The 16,494-nt window shown below is 52.9% G+C and overlaps 1 protein-coding gene across 1 annotated transcript; it reads left to right on the forward strand.

The window, feature by feature from the left end:
- The first annotated feature begins 1,379 nt into the window (after positions 1-1,379).
- On the forward strand, positions 1,380-15,981 carry MRPL37 (mitochondrial ribosomal protein L37). The gene is made up of 7 exons (XM_032844119.1): positions 1,380-1,789; positions 5,184-5,367; positions 5,462-5,577; positions 8,395-8,580; positions 10,445-10,602; positions 13,451-13,654; positions 15,358-15,981. The coding sequence occupies exons 1-7, from the start codon at positions 1,444-1,446 to the stop codon at positions 15,433-15,435; spliced, it is 1,272 nt and encodes a 423-aa protein (XP_032700010.1). The 5' UTR covers positions 1,380-1,443; the 3' UTR covers positions 15,436-15,981.
- Positions 15,982-16,494: the final 513 nt, after the last annotated feature.

The raw sequence follows: 16,494 nt of genomic DNA on the forward strand, positions 1-16,494 counted from the left end.
TGTGTATGGTGAGCAAATGAAGTCTGGAGCCCTCTTTATGCTTTTTTTACTCCTGAAGTTTTTGCAAGATAAAGTGAGAGAAGGGAAAGCTCTATTTATTCATTGTAAACTGCAAGACAGCGTGAGGGTTATTCCGATTAGTATTTGCCTTAAACTTACCTTCTCTGTGTCTTAACTACCCTACTTCCTTTGGTATTTTGGAAATTGGCAGAGAAGTTGGCCAAGTCTGTCATGAACTTTAAAGACCTGATTCCTGCCTCCTCCTAGCCTCACCTCTTTCTTCAGTCTAAGACGCACTACTTTAAGCCAGTTCTTGACACATCCTGTTGTCCCTGGTGGGATGATTCTCCTCACCCTTCAGGCCTTCTTAAAGGTCACTTCCTCTCACTCTATTTAGTTCGATTATGTATTGATTCATTTAGCATGTATTTACTAGTGCTAGGCACTCGTCTAGGTGCAAGGGACAGAGCAGCGAGGAAGCAAAACCCCCTGCACTCATGGAGTTTACATTCTGGTGGAAGAGACAGTCATTAGACAAGATCAAAATGGAAAACGCGACATTTAGTGTTAAATGCTAAAAAGGAGGAAAGGAATAGGAAATACGTGTGCGTGTTCCAATTGCTTATTTATTGACTTTACTTACTTTCTGCCCATACGCTCTACATCCCATAGCTATTTTATTCACCAACGAAAACCCGACGCTCCCCACTGCGCCTGACACACTGCAATCATTTGATAAACCGGTGTTGGTGGGCACAAAGAGCAAAGAACACCTCCATAGCTCAGGCCTTGTTTCTAGAAGGCAGACAGGGAAACCCAAAGGAAAGGGGAGGAAACTAGATCCCGCCGGGGAAGGGGCGCGCAGTCGGATGCAGAGCTGGTGTGGTGGCCAAGGCCACTCTCGGACTCCTGGAGGGGCAGCGGTCGAGGTTCCGCAGCGTGGGAAGTGAGTGGTGAGTCAAGAAACTTCAGTGCACCCACTTCGGGCCGGGAGCTGTGCAGGCACGCTAACTTACGCATTTCTAACCCATTTTTACAATGAGGGACACTGGGGCTCGGAGGGAAGTGCCCTGCCCAAGCTTCAGCTGCCCGTAAGCGGTCAAGGTTTCCCTAAATTCGGGTTTGAAATACTGGTATTCTAACACTGGTCCTATTGCAGCCTCCAACAAGACCACTCACCTACACACCTGCGCCTCCCCTCGAGACGCGTTCCTCCAGGTGCTGCCCCCCCTACTCCGGGAGGCGGGAGGAGGGTCTCACCTATGAGAAAGTGAAAACAGCTGGAGGGGTGGGGCAAGGTAAGAATGTACTGAATATGATTGGTTGAAGTGGCTGCCACTCAAAATACGAGCCTCGGCGCCCAGCCCCTTTCGGTTCCAGCAGGCCTTGCGTGCAGGAACATGGCGGCGTCCAGGTGGAGGTCTTGAGGGGGATCAAGTTGGTATGGCGTTGGTATCGGGGCCCGCGAGGCGGGCACTGGTTCGCCCTGGGCGGCTCGGCCTTGGGGACTGCGGGGCTCCGAGACGCGGGGCGTACGAGTGGGGCGTGCGCTCTACGCGGAAGCCCGAGGCTCGTCCCCTGGACAGGGTGTACGAGATCCCGGGACTGGAGCCCATCACGTACGCGGGGAAGATGCACTTCATGCCCGGGCTGGCGAGGCCGGTCTTCCCGCCCTGGGACCCCGGTTGGACGCACCCAAAGTTCCGCCGCCCAATCCCGGTTCACGAGCAGCCGTTGTACAAGGATCAGGCCTGCTACGTCTTCCACCAGCGTTGCCGCCTCCTCGAGGGTGAGGCCCTAGGACGGGTGGGAGGGGATCTCCTTCCTCCGCCCAGCACTGACCCCAACTCTCCGTGGCCTTGCAACTTTGTGGGTCTCGGTTTCTTCGGCTGCGAGGGGTGGTGATGACATCTTCTGAGGGTTTCAGGTTTAAGTAGGATGAGAAGTGTGCTTCTGTTAGTGTTAGGTTGAATGGCGAAGTGAAAAGACCTGGTTTCTGGTCTGTCCCTGTGTGATTTGGGACAAGTGGCTGAAATTTCCGGAGCCTCCATTTTCTGTGAACTCAGTGGTTTTGATTAGATGATCAACATTGACCCTTCCAGCTCTTAATACCCTGGAGATAAAACTGTACATTGAATGATTCGTTGGAGGGAGTTTATAGTTGAAAGAGACAGCAGAAAGCATGCTTAATCTGGTCTATGGCCTCTTTTGGCAGGATTGGTGAATGTGACAGAGGTGCCCACACAGGTGCCGTGGGTAAATAGTGAACCCAGGGCTACCTGTCTTGTGTCCTAGGTCAATGTCCTCTGTCAGAGGTCAGAGCTGAGATGTTTTCAAGGAAGGGTTCTGGATCCAAGAGCCATCAAGCCTATTTCTGCCCCCCTTTTACTAAGAACAGGTCATAATGACTGAGCTGAACGAAACCGGTCTAAGAGCAGGACCAGAATTATTTTCCAGAGTCCATGGGGGTGGGTGAGCTTTTTATTGAGAGTCCCTTTCTTTATTCTTCTAACCTCTTCTTCCTTAGTCCCCAAATCACTGTGGGGATGGGGCAGGTTCTGGAAACACAAAATGGTCAAGGTCAGTGGGAGCAGTATTTTCCAAGGAGTAATTAGGAAAGAAAGAGACCTGGCAGGATTTGGGGACTAAACCAAAGAATAAATCCTAGATTTGAAAAAAACTTAACTGGCCAGCCTCTTAAGCCACTCAAACCCATTCCTGAAGGCTGAATTTCCAGCATCTAAACATTCCCATTGCCCTACCCGGTTATTGTAATGGACCTCACAAGACTTGGCACCACCACCCCCCATTTTGTTTAATTTAAGTAGGCTCCACACCCAGCATGGGGCTAGAATCCATGACTCTGAGATTAAGAGTCCATGCTAAGGATTGAGCCATCCAGGTGCGCCACCCTTGTGTGACCCTTGTAACATTACTAGGCTTTAGAATAGACAGACTCAGATTCTCCTCTCCATCATCACTTACAGGGTATGTGACTTGAAACAAATTCTTTAGTCTCTGAATTTCATCCTCCATTCCATAAAACCCCACCTGATCTGTAGATAAAGTTCCTGGCACAGGGTAGATGGTGGTGCTCAGTAAATGGCAGCTCTAATGATTACGTATTATTCATATCCTAGGGAACCATGAAATCTCAATATTTTAATCCACTGTCAACTTTAAAGAACAACGGCAGTGCCAGAACTAAAATTCAGGTTATCTGACTCTGATCTAGGGCTTTTTCTGCTGCACCATAAAATCCAGAAGTTCTATTTCTAAGTGATTGTATTTACCATGTCCTATAAGCCTCAAAGTGAAAAGTCTCATTGCCTTCATAGCATTTCATTTATTAGCACAAAGGAGATTGCTTGAGAGTGTCTCCCCCACAGAGTATCCTAGGCTCGGTTTAATCTCAGGCATAGCTTTACAAATGAAGATACGTGCTGGCTAGAGTAGCCTGCTAACCAAAGCCGTCACCAGCCTGCTGTCAATTCGTGACTACAGCCATGGACAAGAATACAGTATTAACTTTATTCTGAGGGTAGGGGGCTGGGATGTGGATTTGATGCAGAGCTTAGGTCCGTAACGCTGGGCCAGTTCTTCCCTCAGGGAAGCCAGATCTGGGGAAGGGGGAGCAAGGGACTTCTGCTTGGCATCACAGCCCATCCCACTGACAATAGCTGTCATTCCTTACTGTCTGAAAACGAAGCAGTCTGAATCAAATCTATTTTTGTTTATTTATATCCCATCCTTTTCCTGAAAAGTATTTCAGGCATCTTACAGAAACTTTACAGCACAGCCAAATTAAATTAAAAACATACACGTCAGGGAATCTACAAGAAGGAGAAACAAAACAGTGAGTTGAATACAAAAAATCCATTCTGTGAGGTTCCGCTTGCTAAAGGGGAGCCCCAAACTTAGCTCTCGGCCTGTTAAGGGTGCAGAGCAGTGTCAGCTGACCCGGCCACTTGCCTGTTTCTGTAAATAGTTTTATTAGAACACAGCCACACTCACTTGTTTACTTGTAGCACCTGGCTGCTTCCATTGTCACAGAGGCAGAGATGAGCAGTTGTAACAGAATGTATGGCTCAGAAGCTGAAAATATTTACTGTCTGGCCCTTGAGGGAAAAGTTTGTTGACCCCTGGTATAGAGAGGAACATTTTCAGTTATGCAGTTCACCATATCTGTAAGACAAAACTGTACTATCCCAGGAGAAGCCTGACCTTCCAGTACCGAGGCCAGGGAGGATCCTGTGTAATAAATAGAATGCGTGATCCTTCCGAAAAATCACAGCAGTGCATTTCATAGGGCTTCTACATAGAAAAATCTGCTTAAAGATAGCTCATTGTAGAAGCTCAGGGTTAGGTGAGATGTGAAAGATTATCTGTTTCAGTGCTCCCAAACTCAGGGCCGTGAAGTTATTCATGATTAGTAAGTTATTCCATTATTTCCAGAAGCTGTTTTCCCTTGATATAGCAGCATGGGCTTCATCCTCAGCCCACACCTAATACATGGGATCTATTTGGTAGACATGGGCTTTTCCTTTTTTCCTTTTAAAGATTTATTTATTTATTTATTTGACAGAAAGATCACAAGTAGCAGAGAGGCAGGCAGAGACAGAGAGGGGGAAGCAGGCTCCCCACTGAGCAGAGAGCCCAATGCGGGGCTCGATCCCAGGACCCTGAGATCACGACCTGAGCCGAAGGCAGAGGCTTAACCCACTGAGCCACCCAGGTGCCCCGACCATGGGCTTTTCCCATCAGGGACTTGGATGTTGGTTATAAAGGGATGGAGGATTTGAAATGCTGGCATACTGATCTAGTCCTCGAGTCTGGAGTCTGTCTGAATCTTGCAGGCAACAGATGGACTGTTTCCCACAAGATTCAGCCTTACGATCCCAGCCATCTCCACTGCTGTTTGGATCGCTCCTGTGCAGGCTCTCACTACCTCAGTCAGCTTGACCATCGGCAGGAAGACAGTCACGCCTGCCATCGAGTTGGAATCGGCTGTCCTGGCTTCCACTCTTGTTTTAGTTCTGACTCCTCAGATGTCACAGTACAAATCCTGTCTCTCTTAGGGTAGACCTCTCCCCAAGATGCTACTGGCAGACCTAAGCAACTTATACTTACTTGTCTTCTTTTTTTGTTTGTTTGTTTTGTTTTTGTGATTGGTTACCCCAAAGGTGTAAAGCAGGCCCTCTGGCTTACCAAGACCAAGTTAATAGAAGGACTTCCTGAGAGAGTGCTTAGCCTCGTCGCTGATCCAAAGAACTGCATAGAGAACCAAGATGAACGCCTTTTGAATGTGATCTCTCACGCCCGTCTCTGGCACTCCACTGAAGACACCCCCAAGAGAGAGGCCTACTGGTAAGTTTCCCCCAACTCAGTAAGGTTTCTAGTTGATGGATTTTAGAGTCAGCTTTGTGCTTTAAATCTCCAAATGTCTCTTCTTTCCTCCCAGCCCAGTCATTGTGGACAGTCTGTTACAACTGTGTAGATCTCAGATTCTCAAGCATCCCTCTCTGGCCAGGCGGATCTATGCCAGAAACTACAGGTTATCCACCACCTGGAATCGAGGTTGGTCATCTTGGTCTGTTTTTTATCTTTCTACTCTTAACCCCACTACCTGCTCACCACCACCGTGTCCTTGCCTGTGCTCATTTCCAACTTTCACAGACCACTTTTGTAGGATCAGACACATCCTCCTGTCCTGAGCCGCAGACCAGTTCTTTTTTTTCTTTTTCAAGGGAAAGATGGGAGAGAGAGAGAGAGAGAGAATCTTAAGCAGGCTCCATGCCTAGCACGGTGCCCGATGTGGGGTTTAATCTCACAATCCTGACATCATGACCTGAGCTGAAGTCAAGAATAGGGTGCTTAACCCACTGAGCCCCGGGTGTCCTCAGTCTTTTTTGTTTTTCCTCACTTCTTCCCATGACTCAATTCTGCCGTATCTAGTATCTGTTGAGTGCCCGTGAGGGCCTAAATGTTGAAGATAAGAGGTAATAGAGCGCAGGAAGTCTCTGCTTGTACTCGATGGTCAGAGCCTTATTACCCCATTCGTGCTTTTCTCCTTTTCCAAATCCATTTTCCACATAGCTGCTAGAGAGATCTTTCTAAAGTTCACTTCCCTCCCCTGTTTCAGACCCTCCACTGCCTCCCAGAAACTCCAGCCATTTATGATCTGATGCACTGATCTGGCTGCTGGCTGGGCTTTCTGGTCCTCTCTCCTTCTTACCGCCCCACCCCCAGCACACCCCCAGGCCAAGTGTACACTTCAGCCGCTTGCAGCTTTTTGGCATCAAGCTTTTATACCTTTTGCACTGTGCTGTATGTTCTGTCTGGAATGCTTTTTTCTACTTCCCTCGTTTGGCTAAATTCTGTGAGGCTCGGCTCCAGCCCCGTTCCTACGTGAGTGCAGAAATCAGCTAGTTCGCTTCTGTGCTCCTGGTGCCCATTGTGCCTCTCATTACCAGAGCAATGTTGTACCATATTGGAATTCTCTAATCTCTCCTCTGTCCTCCCACTAAAGTGAACTGACATCAGGGACCGTGTCTCACTTGTTTTTGTGCATGGTGTCTAACAGTTCCTGGCACGTGAGCAGTGCCGACCGAGGGTCAGGTGGGTGATGACCACCCCAGGGGTTTCCGGCAGGGATGTTCCAGGCACACCAGCGTTCCGACTAGCGGAATCCTGGCGCAGGGAAACCGGCTGTGGAATGATTGGGGATTTTCAGGGCATCTGCTTGGTCAGGTTTCTCCAGCTTGCCCCTTTTGAGTATGGACTTCCTGGCAAGGAGTCAGCTGTGCAGAGGTAATGGCACCACTAAGGAAATTAGTGAACCTCATTAATAGAGGAGTACTTGTTGGCCCGTCATCAGCTATTACCTCTAATTAAACTGCCCCATTTGGAGCTGTCACTGGAGGAGGGATGTGGAGGGAATTGAATTGGAAACCACACTAGAGTGGTCTGTGGGGAGAATCTGAAACCCAAGGTTAGGAGAGGTCCAGGCACATTTATCTTCCTTGCAGATGATATGTGAGGAAACAGGAAATATTTTAGGAAACTATTCCTGAGGTGTGGGCGTGATGTGTTTTACCAAGCGGCTCAGAGTTCATCCATCCACAGACGTGGTATCCCTGTTTTACACACGCATTGAGGGAGACCACGTGCTAATTAGGTGGCGGTGCTGTGGACCGAACCAGCTGTTAGATGTAGAAGGTCATCACCCCTGACCTGTTACCATGGTGCTGTGATTTGACTGTCCAGAGCACCTCCAGAGGAAGATTTGGCTCCATGGAGAATCTTCAGGAGGCCGTTCTCAGGGAGCCTTTCAGGCACGTCTTGCCAGGTGTCATGTGGCCTCCTGTGGAGACCTCGGGTAGGGGCATGCGCACACGCTCACAGTGGCAGCTTTGCTGGTATGTCAGGTGTGTGTTTCCTCATAAACTGATGTCTGTGTAGCCAGGACGCCGATCTGTCTTAGGTGAGGCTTTCTGACTGGCCTGATATTCCCTCACTGTTGGTTGTTGAGTTTAATAGCCTTTCTTCTTAGCCTCTAGTCTCTTCCCCCTTCACCCCCTCCCTCCTTCCCTACCACATTCTGGTCGTCACCTGGTTTGTCTCCCTAAACTCTGCCGTGGGGCAGCACACTTGTGTGCCTTCGCACATGTTCCTCCTGAACTAAAATGTTTTTCTTTCCCTTTTCTTGCCTGGGTGACTGTTAACCAACCAAGGGCATTTTGCGCCCTAAGGGAGATTTGGCAGGGTCTGGAGACGTTTCTGATTATCATGACTCGAACGGGGGGAGTTCTACTGGCATCTGGTGGGTGGGGGCCGGGCGTGCTGGCAGACCTCCACGGTGCACAGGACAGTTTATCTCATCAAAGAGTTAGCTAGTCCAAAATGAGAGTAGGGCCCAAGTTGAGAAACTCTGCTCTTATCCATCCTTTGGAAACCAGTTCAAAGGCATACCACTTTCAGGAAGGTTCCCAGGCCTCCCAGAGGAGGTCAGTTTTTCCTCTCTGCTGTCTCTGAGTATGGTTTGTACTTACATATACACTTACCAACTAGGAAGCTTCTTGAGAGCAGAGGGTAGCTCTCATTTCTGGGTCCCCAGCATAGAGCAGGTGCTTGGGAAGATCTGTGTGGGGCAGCCCCGAATCCAGACTGTCAGGTGGCCTCAGAGTCATTGGCAAGGGAACACAGGAAGAAGAGTGCTCTGGTTGGTCCCCTTCTCAACATCTTGACCAAAGATTTGTTTTCTGCCATTAGGCTGATCAGCTGGGAAAGCAGTTAAGACTTGAGAAGCATGGTAGGATGAAGGCTCTAGGCTTGGCTGAGCTGAGAGGTAAGGCTTTGGATCAGGGTAGACTAATCGTCTTTCTCCCCTTGTAGAGTCTTTCCTCCTTCAGATCCGTGGTTCCAGTGGAGCTCGACTGAACGCCAAGGATCCGCTGCCCACCATCGCCTCCAGAGAGGAGGTTGAAGCTACTAAGAATCATGTTCTTGAGACCTTCTATCCCATATCTCCCACTATTGATCTTCAGGAATCCAATGTTTATGATGTGGAAGACAACACAGGTAAGTGTCACAGCCTTGTGTCTCCACACAGCGTGGAGATGAGGGACATGTTTTTTCTGAAGGGAAGGAGTATATTAAATATTGAGTCTGTGCTCCGCACCTCATGCACATTTTCTTCTGAGAGCCACATAGCAGTGTATCCCCACTTTGCTTTTGACCCCTGAGAGGTAACTGTTACGTCAGAACTATAATGGGTGGCTGTGGGGCTTCTGGCCAGGTGCAAAGTGTTTCCTTTATTCACAGGTCCCTTGAAAGACACCCCTCTTCCTGTGTACCCATAAACCCTGCCCAAACTCCTGCTAGGACTGATGAACCCCCCCAGGCCTTGAATGGGGGTATTCATCAAAACTCCATCGAATAAGGCCCCACCACCTCCCCTGGCTGTGGTGACAGAAGCCAGAGCATCAGGCTAGGCAGGCCCACGGCTGACGCCCTCCAGTCCGTCCCTAGGAGTTGTAGCGCCTTCCTTCTAAACTCATTTCCACGGTGACAGCTTCCAGGAGGCCCAGCCCGTTGCCACAACCTCCCAGCTAGCTGGCCAGCCTGACCTGGGCTGTTTTCTCTCGGTCCATCAGGTTCCTGGTTCCAGAAGCACCCTTCTGACACCCACATTCTGTCCCTTCCCTTCAGTCCTCCGTCCCCACCTCCCCAGGGCCTGCCAGGTATAGGTGGAAGTCCTCAGCTTACAACATGAGGGCCTCAGGTCTTGGTCCCTCTCTTCAGCCTCAACTTGGGGAGTCCCCTGCTGCCCCCCGCCCTGCCCTCCGCCGTAGTCCAGCTACACATAACACATTGTGCTCTTTGTCACCACAGGCTCTAGTGTGTCCTCTTCCCTCTGCCTGGGGTGTGTGGCTGTCCACCTCTTTTTTTCTTCCCCTCAGTAGTTCATCTGTCATCAGGGGCCTTTCCTCTGTCCTTCCCCCCAGCCCCAGCTCACCCCGCTCAGATCTTCACATGTCCCTCTGTGTGGACCCCCTCCCCAACCCAGGACGGAGCCCCTCAAAGGCAGGGGCAGGCCGCGCTCGGCCTCTGCTCCTGGCCCTTGTCTGACCCTGGCACCTGTCTCAGGCTGGGCGCACAGGGAGTGCTGAGCAGCTGAAGCAAGGATGGAGGCCCAAGGGTGGGCGTCTCTAAGTAGTGCTTGCTTCTGGGATTTTTCAGAGCCCATGTTTTCCCAGCTTCTTCCTCCTTGTCACCCACTCCCACTAATCTGGGTTGCTCATTCTGGAAGCTGCCAGCCTGCCAAGGGTTTACTCTTGGCCACAGGGGACGCGCGTGGTGGCCTGGCAGGGTTGTGGCTGGGAAGAACAAGGGCTCGGCTTTGATCCTCAGTGCCAGCGTTTGCAGAGCACTTGGGAGGCATGAGGCGAGGCCTTTATCGCGAATAATAAAGTATGGGATGTTGCTAATGATTGGCTTTTGAAAAAATAATTAGCATAGCGTCCAGGTTTCCTTCTACTAGCAGTTGCTGTCCCCTGTGTGCTTGAATGAGCGAGAAAGGGGTAGAGTTAGAGCTAGCACACAGGAGTCAACCTGGCACAGGTTGGCAACATTTTCAGTGAGGAGCCAAAATAGTAAATATTTCAGGTTGTGCAGGCCACACAGGGTCTCCGACAGCTACTCCATAGGCATTGTGTCCGTGAGTGGGCATGGCTATGCTCCGCTAGAAACTGTTAAAACAGGCGGGGGCTGGGGGGCGGTGTGGCTGGCAGACTGGTTTGCCACCTCTGGAGCTATAATGATGACATCTGCCTTTACAGAGTCTCTGGTGCCTGGCACTGAGCCAGGGCGAGGTGGCTTTCCAAAGGCTCTGGGACAGGCTGATACTAATTTCTGTTCCTCCACATGATTATGTACCTTGCAGGGTTCCAGGAGGGTTATCCTTACCCCTATCCCCACACCCTGTATTTCCTGGAGACAGCCAGTTTACGGCCACACCGCTTTCAACCAGATCAGCTGCGGGCCAAGATGATCCTGTTTGCCTTCGGCAACGCCCTGCTCCAGGCCCGGCGCCTCTATGGGGTATGTATGCGGAGAAGACCACCGAGCTACTTGACGTGGTGTTGGCCTCCTGCCTTACACTGCTTAAAGGAAGAAGGGAGGTGCAGGGAGATCCCTTGCTTGACTGAGGACTTCCAGGGACAGGCACCCTGTGGAGATAAACTGGCATCTGGGGGCCTCCTGTGTGCCTGCCTGTCTTTTACGTAAGAGACATCGTGTATTCATCAGAATAGCCCACAAGGTTTCTTTGTCATCCCCATTTTCCAGTTATGCCCCTGAACCACCGGCAGGCCAAGCAGCTTGTCAGCATTACACAGCAGTGAGTGGTGAAGAGGGCAGAACTGGGTGTGCCCAGTTCCTCGGGCTTTTGTTATTTGTGCTCTAGTACCCCCCTGTGGTTCTCTGAGAGCAGAACGGGGGCACGATCCTCCACGGGCAGGAGGAGGTGAAACAGAGATGATACAGACCTGTGTGCCAAATGGGGACAGGCTTGGGGACCAAGACACCACTTGGTGATAGCCCCTTGATTCTGGGAGGAGGTCTTAAGGACCTGGATTGTTTAGAATGTGGGCTGAGTAGTTGTCCCACAGAGCTGTCCCTAAAATGGGGGAAAGCCTGGCCAGGGAGCAACGGCCTCGAGGGAGGGAGTAGGGAATGGCAGTATGGGATTCCCTGAGCAGGCCTGGGACACTGGGTCCCGGGGCGGTGGGGGGCGGGGTTGTGTTGGGGGAGTGCTAAGAGCTAGGTCTAGGAACTAGTGGGGTTGGAGGGGTGTGGTTGGGAAAACGCAACAGGGTGTGGAATGGACCTTGCCTATATTGGGTATTTGCTACAGTCCAGGGTTCTTTATATCCGTGTTCCTCAAAGCGTGGGCCTGGATTAGTGGCATTGGTGTCATCTGGGAACTTGGTGGAGGTACAGATTCTACCGCATCAGGAACTCCGGGGTGGCGCCCAAGTAACGGGTGTTGCCCGGAGCCCTGCGGGTGGTGCTGGCTTTAGCTCGGGCTTGAGAACCACAGGTCTGAGGTTTGAGAACCACTGCCTGTAGCAACCCTCTGTGGCAGATGCTCCTGGCCTCATAGCTGAGGAAACTTGAGGCTCAAGGAGGCCAAGTGCCTTTCCCAGTGCCACACAGCTAAGAGATTGGCAGCTGTTACATCTTTATGTGACCTTCTTGTGTCTCTTCAGTCCTTGAAGGTTATCTGTTCTTTGACTATGTACTTAGGAAGGCTCTGGAAGGTTAGGTGACTTGCCCAAGATCCCACAGCTGTTGCGTGGGGAAGCAAGCACTGCGGCCCTGATCCCTCTAGCTTCAAAAGATGAGCTGCCTCCCACCTCCCGGACAGGGGAGCAGAGCGGGCGGGGTGGCACGCCAGGGACCTGCTATGCAGGCTCCTCGCCTCTCCTGTGCTAGCTGTTGCCAGCAGAGCATGGCTAGCGACGCTGCCGCTAATTGCCACCCGGTTGGGTAGGAGGGGAGACCTCCCCCACCCCCTCCAGGTGCGAATTATTCCTGGGGATGTGAAGTTGAGCAATTACAGGAAGAGCCTCCATGTAAAAGGTAAAATTGCTGAGAAATTTATGTACTACCTGCAGTTTTATTGATCTGTAGAGGGAGATAAGAGTCAATACAGAATCTCAGCTAACACTTAGAGGTACTTTTCTTTTTATTTATTTCTCGTGCAGCTAAGAACAGGTATTTCTAAGGCCAGCAGTCCCGGTGAGGCCCACACTGCCATCTGACATTAGGTGTTCCTAATGTCCCATTCTGCTCTGGAGGGGTGGACGTAGGCAGTGTTTTTGGATCAAGGATGCTCTGCTTCTCAGGGCCTGCCTGCTGGCTCTCTGTCCAGCAGCTGGCCCTCACCCAGCTGCACCGTTGCGAAGCCTCGGGGGGTGGGGGGGTGAGCGTGTCATATCTCATCCACCCTGGGACACTCCTGGGAGTGAAAGGAGGTACTCCTGTCCCATGGTGTGGGACTGCCAGGGCTCGGCCACGATGGGAGGGGTTTCAGTGATTTCCTGGCGTGGGGTCTGATTCCGGCTCATGTCCCGTGGGCAGCCTTGCACAAATGATAGCACCTCTCCGACGCTCAGTTTCCCCATCTGTGAAGTGGGGACAGACTGCTGGATCTGTGAGCTTACCGGGCTGTAAAGCCGGTGACCCACCCGGCGTGTGCGAGGTGTGCGGGAGCTGGTTGCTGCGGGGGTCCGGACCGAGTGGCGCTCCTTGAAGGAGGGCACCAGCACACAGGCTGTCAGGTGAAAGCCTGCCCCGCCGACACGCTGGTGCAGATAGCCCGGCAGCCCGACACCTTTCGGAGCTGCACTGGGGGCATGAAGCCCAGGGCTGGGCTTTCCGGGGTGCCAGGCCCTTGGGAGCAAGGCGCTGTGGGAACCGAGTAGGCATGGCGCTGGCCGGGCCACTGTGGGACATCGGGCCAGTCCCTAGCCTTGCTGAGACTGTTTGCTCATCTGGCAAGTAGAGTGGGAATGGAGTAAGCTTTTATATTCACTGACCCATTTGTGGAACCAGTGTCACTGTTGTCGCCATCAGATAACACCAAGGGTTTGAGGGATTTCCATCATTAAGCTCCCGTCACCTTCCTGTACTCTGCCACTGGCCCAGTCCTCACCCACCCCACCCCCCGCAGCAGGAATTACTGCTTCTGTGTGCTTAGCAACTGGGAGGCGCCATTTCAGGCAGAGCCGGGCCAGAGGAGGGAAGGATGGCCTCACCCTGGCCGCTGCCCCGCGGTCAGAGCCTTAGTCGGGAGCGGGCACTGGCTGTGGAAGCTGCTGGTTCGGTGCTGTTCTTTACGCCCCGCTGTGTTTGGTTTGACTTCCTTGTCCTGTTTCGCTCTCAGAATGACCCTAAGGTTTTGGAGCAGCCGGTGGTTGTGCAGAGCGTGGGCACCGACGGACGTGTTTTCCAGTTCCTCGTGCTGCAGTTGAACACCACGCAGCTGGCCTCCGACGAGGGCGTCAAGAATCTGGTCTGGGTGGACTCAGACCAGCTCCTCTATCAGCATTTTTGGTGTCGCCCAGTGATCAAAAAGAAGGTGGTTGTGGTAAGTCCTGCCATCTCCAGCCTGGTGATGGGACCAGGACCGTGACTCCGTGTCCCCAGAGTGATCCAGGGGTGGAGCTGAAGGGATGCTCGCAGCGGGGGACTCTGGCTTTAGGGTTGTCCCACCCAGGATCTCTCCAGGAGCGCTTCTCCTGTCCTGGACCCTGCCTGGCCCTCCGTGCCCCTCCTGCTTCCCTGTGCCCCAAGCATGGCTAGCTCCCTCACGGTGCCCCCATATGCCCTGCTGCTGCTGGCCCGGGCCCCTCAGGGGTGCTGCTGCTTTTTTGTGAGAGGTGTCTCCCTTCTCCCCCTGCCCTCCATTTCTCTTTTGTCAGGCCATCCTCTCCTTGTCCTTCCAGATCTAGCATAAGGACCTCCCCGCCCCCACCCCATCCCACTGCTAGCCCCACTGCAGTCCCTCAGGTGGGTCCCCGTAAACCCCGTGTTCCCCCATCACAGCACAGTCCCACGGTTTCCAGATTTTTCTCCTCCATCAAATGGAGCTCCAAGCTTCTCAGAGGTGGGGCCCGTGGACGAGGCCTTCATTCATTTCTTCCCGCGGACATGGGATTCTTTCTGGGGCCTTGTCACTGTCGCTGGTGCTCCACTGACAGAGTCCTGGCCTGCTTTCTGTGCAGCGCACAGTGACCGTTCTGATTCATAATGCGAGGACAGGCAGCAATAAGCACCCTGATGGGACAAGGGGACCTTGGGGGCTGCTGGGTCTGCGGCTAGCTGTGTCCTGGGCCACACGGACCTGAGCTGGTGTGCTGCCTGGAGCTGGTGTTGGGCTTTCGAATGGAATCAGCGCGGCAGTGGCCGGCTTAGCTCTCCAGCGTCTGCCGGTGCCGTTTCTGCCCCAGAAGTACCTCCCTGGGTGGGGCCCTCTTCTTTGGCCCCAGACACCATTGCATGTCACCTGCAGCCACACCAGCTGCCTCTGTACTCTCTGCTCTTACCCTGCTCTCTTCCTCCCCTGTGTGTCTCTGGGTTCTCCCTTCCAGAACACTGACTTAGTGGCAGACACATCCTGGCTGGTCAGATGGCTCCCGCCCCCCAGCCCTGGGCCCCCGGCACAGGCCCTGGGCTCCAGCCTTGCCCTTCTGCTTCCTACCTGTGCTGGCACAGAGGCTCGTTTCTCAGAGGCCGCCTGCCTTTTCTTTTTCCCTCCGGCCCATGCTTCTTGCCCTGTTAGACTCGTTCATACTCAGGGAAGCCATGAGTCCCCTCTGCTTTCTGAGCATCTTTTCCCCATGTCTGCTGTGAGGCCCGTCAGCTTTTATCGTCACTGTTCGGAGATCTGGCTGTAAGCTCCTTGAGGGCAGAGCCAGATTCAAGCCACTGTCGGGTTTCTGGCACGGGGCACAGGCCTGGTCCAGAGAGAAGGGGCCTGATAGATGCGTGTGAATGAGTGAGGGATTATTGTCCCTGGGCATGAAAAGGGGGCAGCAGACCATTGGTTCACAGTGGTTTAGGGGAGGGGTTAGGGAGGGGGGCAGTGTCAACAGCGCTAGGAGAGCTTCATGTCCTCCAGCCCAGCCTCTCGGGTATCTCTTCACTGCCGGCTCTCTGGTGCCCCTCTTTGCTCCATGAGAGGAGAAGACCATTATCCAGACATTTTAGGATTTACATAAAATCCACCTTTGTTTTCACTGCTGCCATTAAACCTCATAGCAGGATCCTAATGGGCTGTGTTCTTTCCAGGAACCTGTTGGGCCGACTGGTTTCCAGCCTGAGACATTCAGGAAGTTTTTAGCTCTGTACTTGCACGGTGCTGTGTGAACCCAGGACCACTCTGGGGTCTCGAGCCCCCCGGCCCCTTCCGCACAAGATGCTGTATCCAGAGCAGTGCTGGGTGGCCCGGAGCCTCCGTGCTCACCCGGCCTGTGGTCTGGTTGCCGACAGAGAGCCCTTCCGCTGCCCCGGAGCCTGTGCCTGTGTGGGGGAGCTGTGGGAGGGGGGTGCCCGTAGCTGTATGTGAGCCCCACCGTGAGCCAGCCTCTGCGTGGGTGTGGGCCCTGAAGCCTGACCTGCCCCTGGTAAGCCAGGCTCTGCCCACAGCCGGCTCTGACTTACAATGACTTCAGATAAGAATCTTCGTCTCTTTGAGTTTCACCTTGTTCATTTGACACTTGAGGATAATGACCTCCCGTGTTGTGAAGACGGAGTGGCCGCCACAGGATAGGTGCTCTCTGGGGCTCCCTGGGTTCTCAAGGGACTCTCCAAACTGTGGGCACATTTCATCAGGGCTGCAGAAACTCTGACTAGAACATTTGTTGTAGATTTCTCCCTAGCATCCGGTTAAATAGACCAAGTACATCCCTGGTTCGGCTGGCCTCTCTGTGCACACCACCTCCGAGTCCTGCCCTGGGTCCTGCACCCCTGCCCTGGGTCCAGCACCCCGTCTCATCCTCCCGTGTCGTTTCCATATTCAGGGAAGCGCTTGAATGCCTGTGTGCTGGGCACCGTTCTGGGCCCTTGAGGTAAGGGACCTCAGATAGTAGAAGGCCACCTAGGTCACACACTGGGTGGTACAGGTCTGTTTCCTAGGTAAACACTTGGAGATGTGGTGATTTTGGGGAAGGTCTCGAGGACAAGCCCCTGTGGGGAGTGATAGGGCGTGCTGGGCAGAGAACCCGAGCTCTATGGGTTTGCACCTGAGGTCTCGCTCGACCAGTTCCCAGTTCTGTGGGTGCCCTGGAGCAGAGGTGAGGAGCAGAGCCTTTCTGCAGACACCGCTGGCCTGCCACAAGTCATCAGACACGCACTGTTCCTCACAGCGAGAGAGCCCAAGGTGCAGCGGGGAGGAGGGCAAGTCCTGGAGGGAAGCAGGGAGGCTGG

The sequence above is a fragment of the Lontra canadensis genome, unplaced genomic scaffold, assembly GCF_010015895.1.
Source record: "Lontra canadensis isolate GAN:19392208 unplaced genomic scaffold, GSC_riverotter_1.0 scaffold148, whole genome shotgun sequence".
Lineage (NCBI taxonomy): Eukaryota > Metazoa > Chordata > Mammalia > Carnivora > Mustelidae > Lontra > Lontra canadensis.

What these genes read in the sequence shown, in the direction of transcription:
- MRPL37 (XM_032844119.1), top strand. Translation starts at nt 1,444, where the DNA reads ATGGCGTTGGTATCGGGGCCCGCGAGGCGGGCACTGGTTCGCCCTGGG. An exon ending in GCGTTGCCGCCTCCTCGAGG is followed by an intron (nt 1,790 to 5,183) that starts GTGAGGCCCTAG and finishes GTTACCCCAAAG; the next exon opens with GTGTAAAGCAGGCCCTCTGG. An exon ending in AGGCCCGGCGCCTCTATGGG is followed by an intron (nt 10,603 to 13,450) that starts GTATGTATGCGG and finishes TTTCGCTCTCAG; the next exon opens with AATGACCCTAAGGTTTTGGA.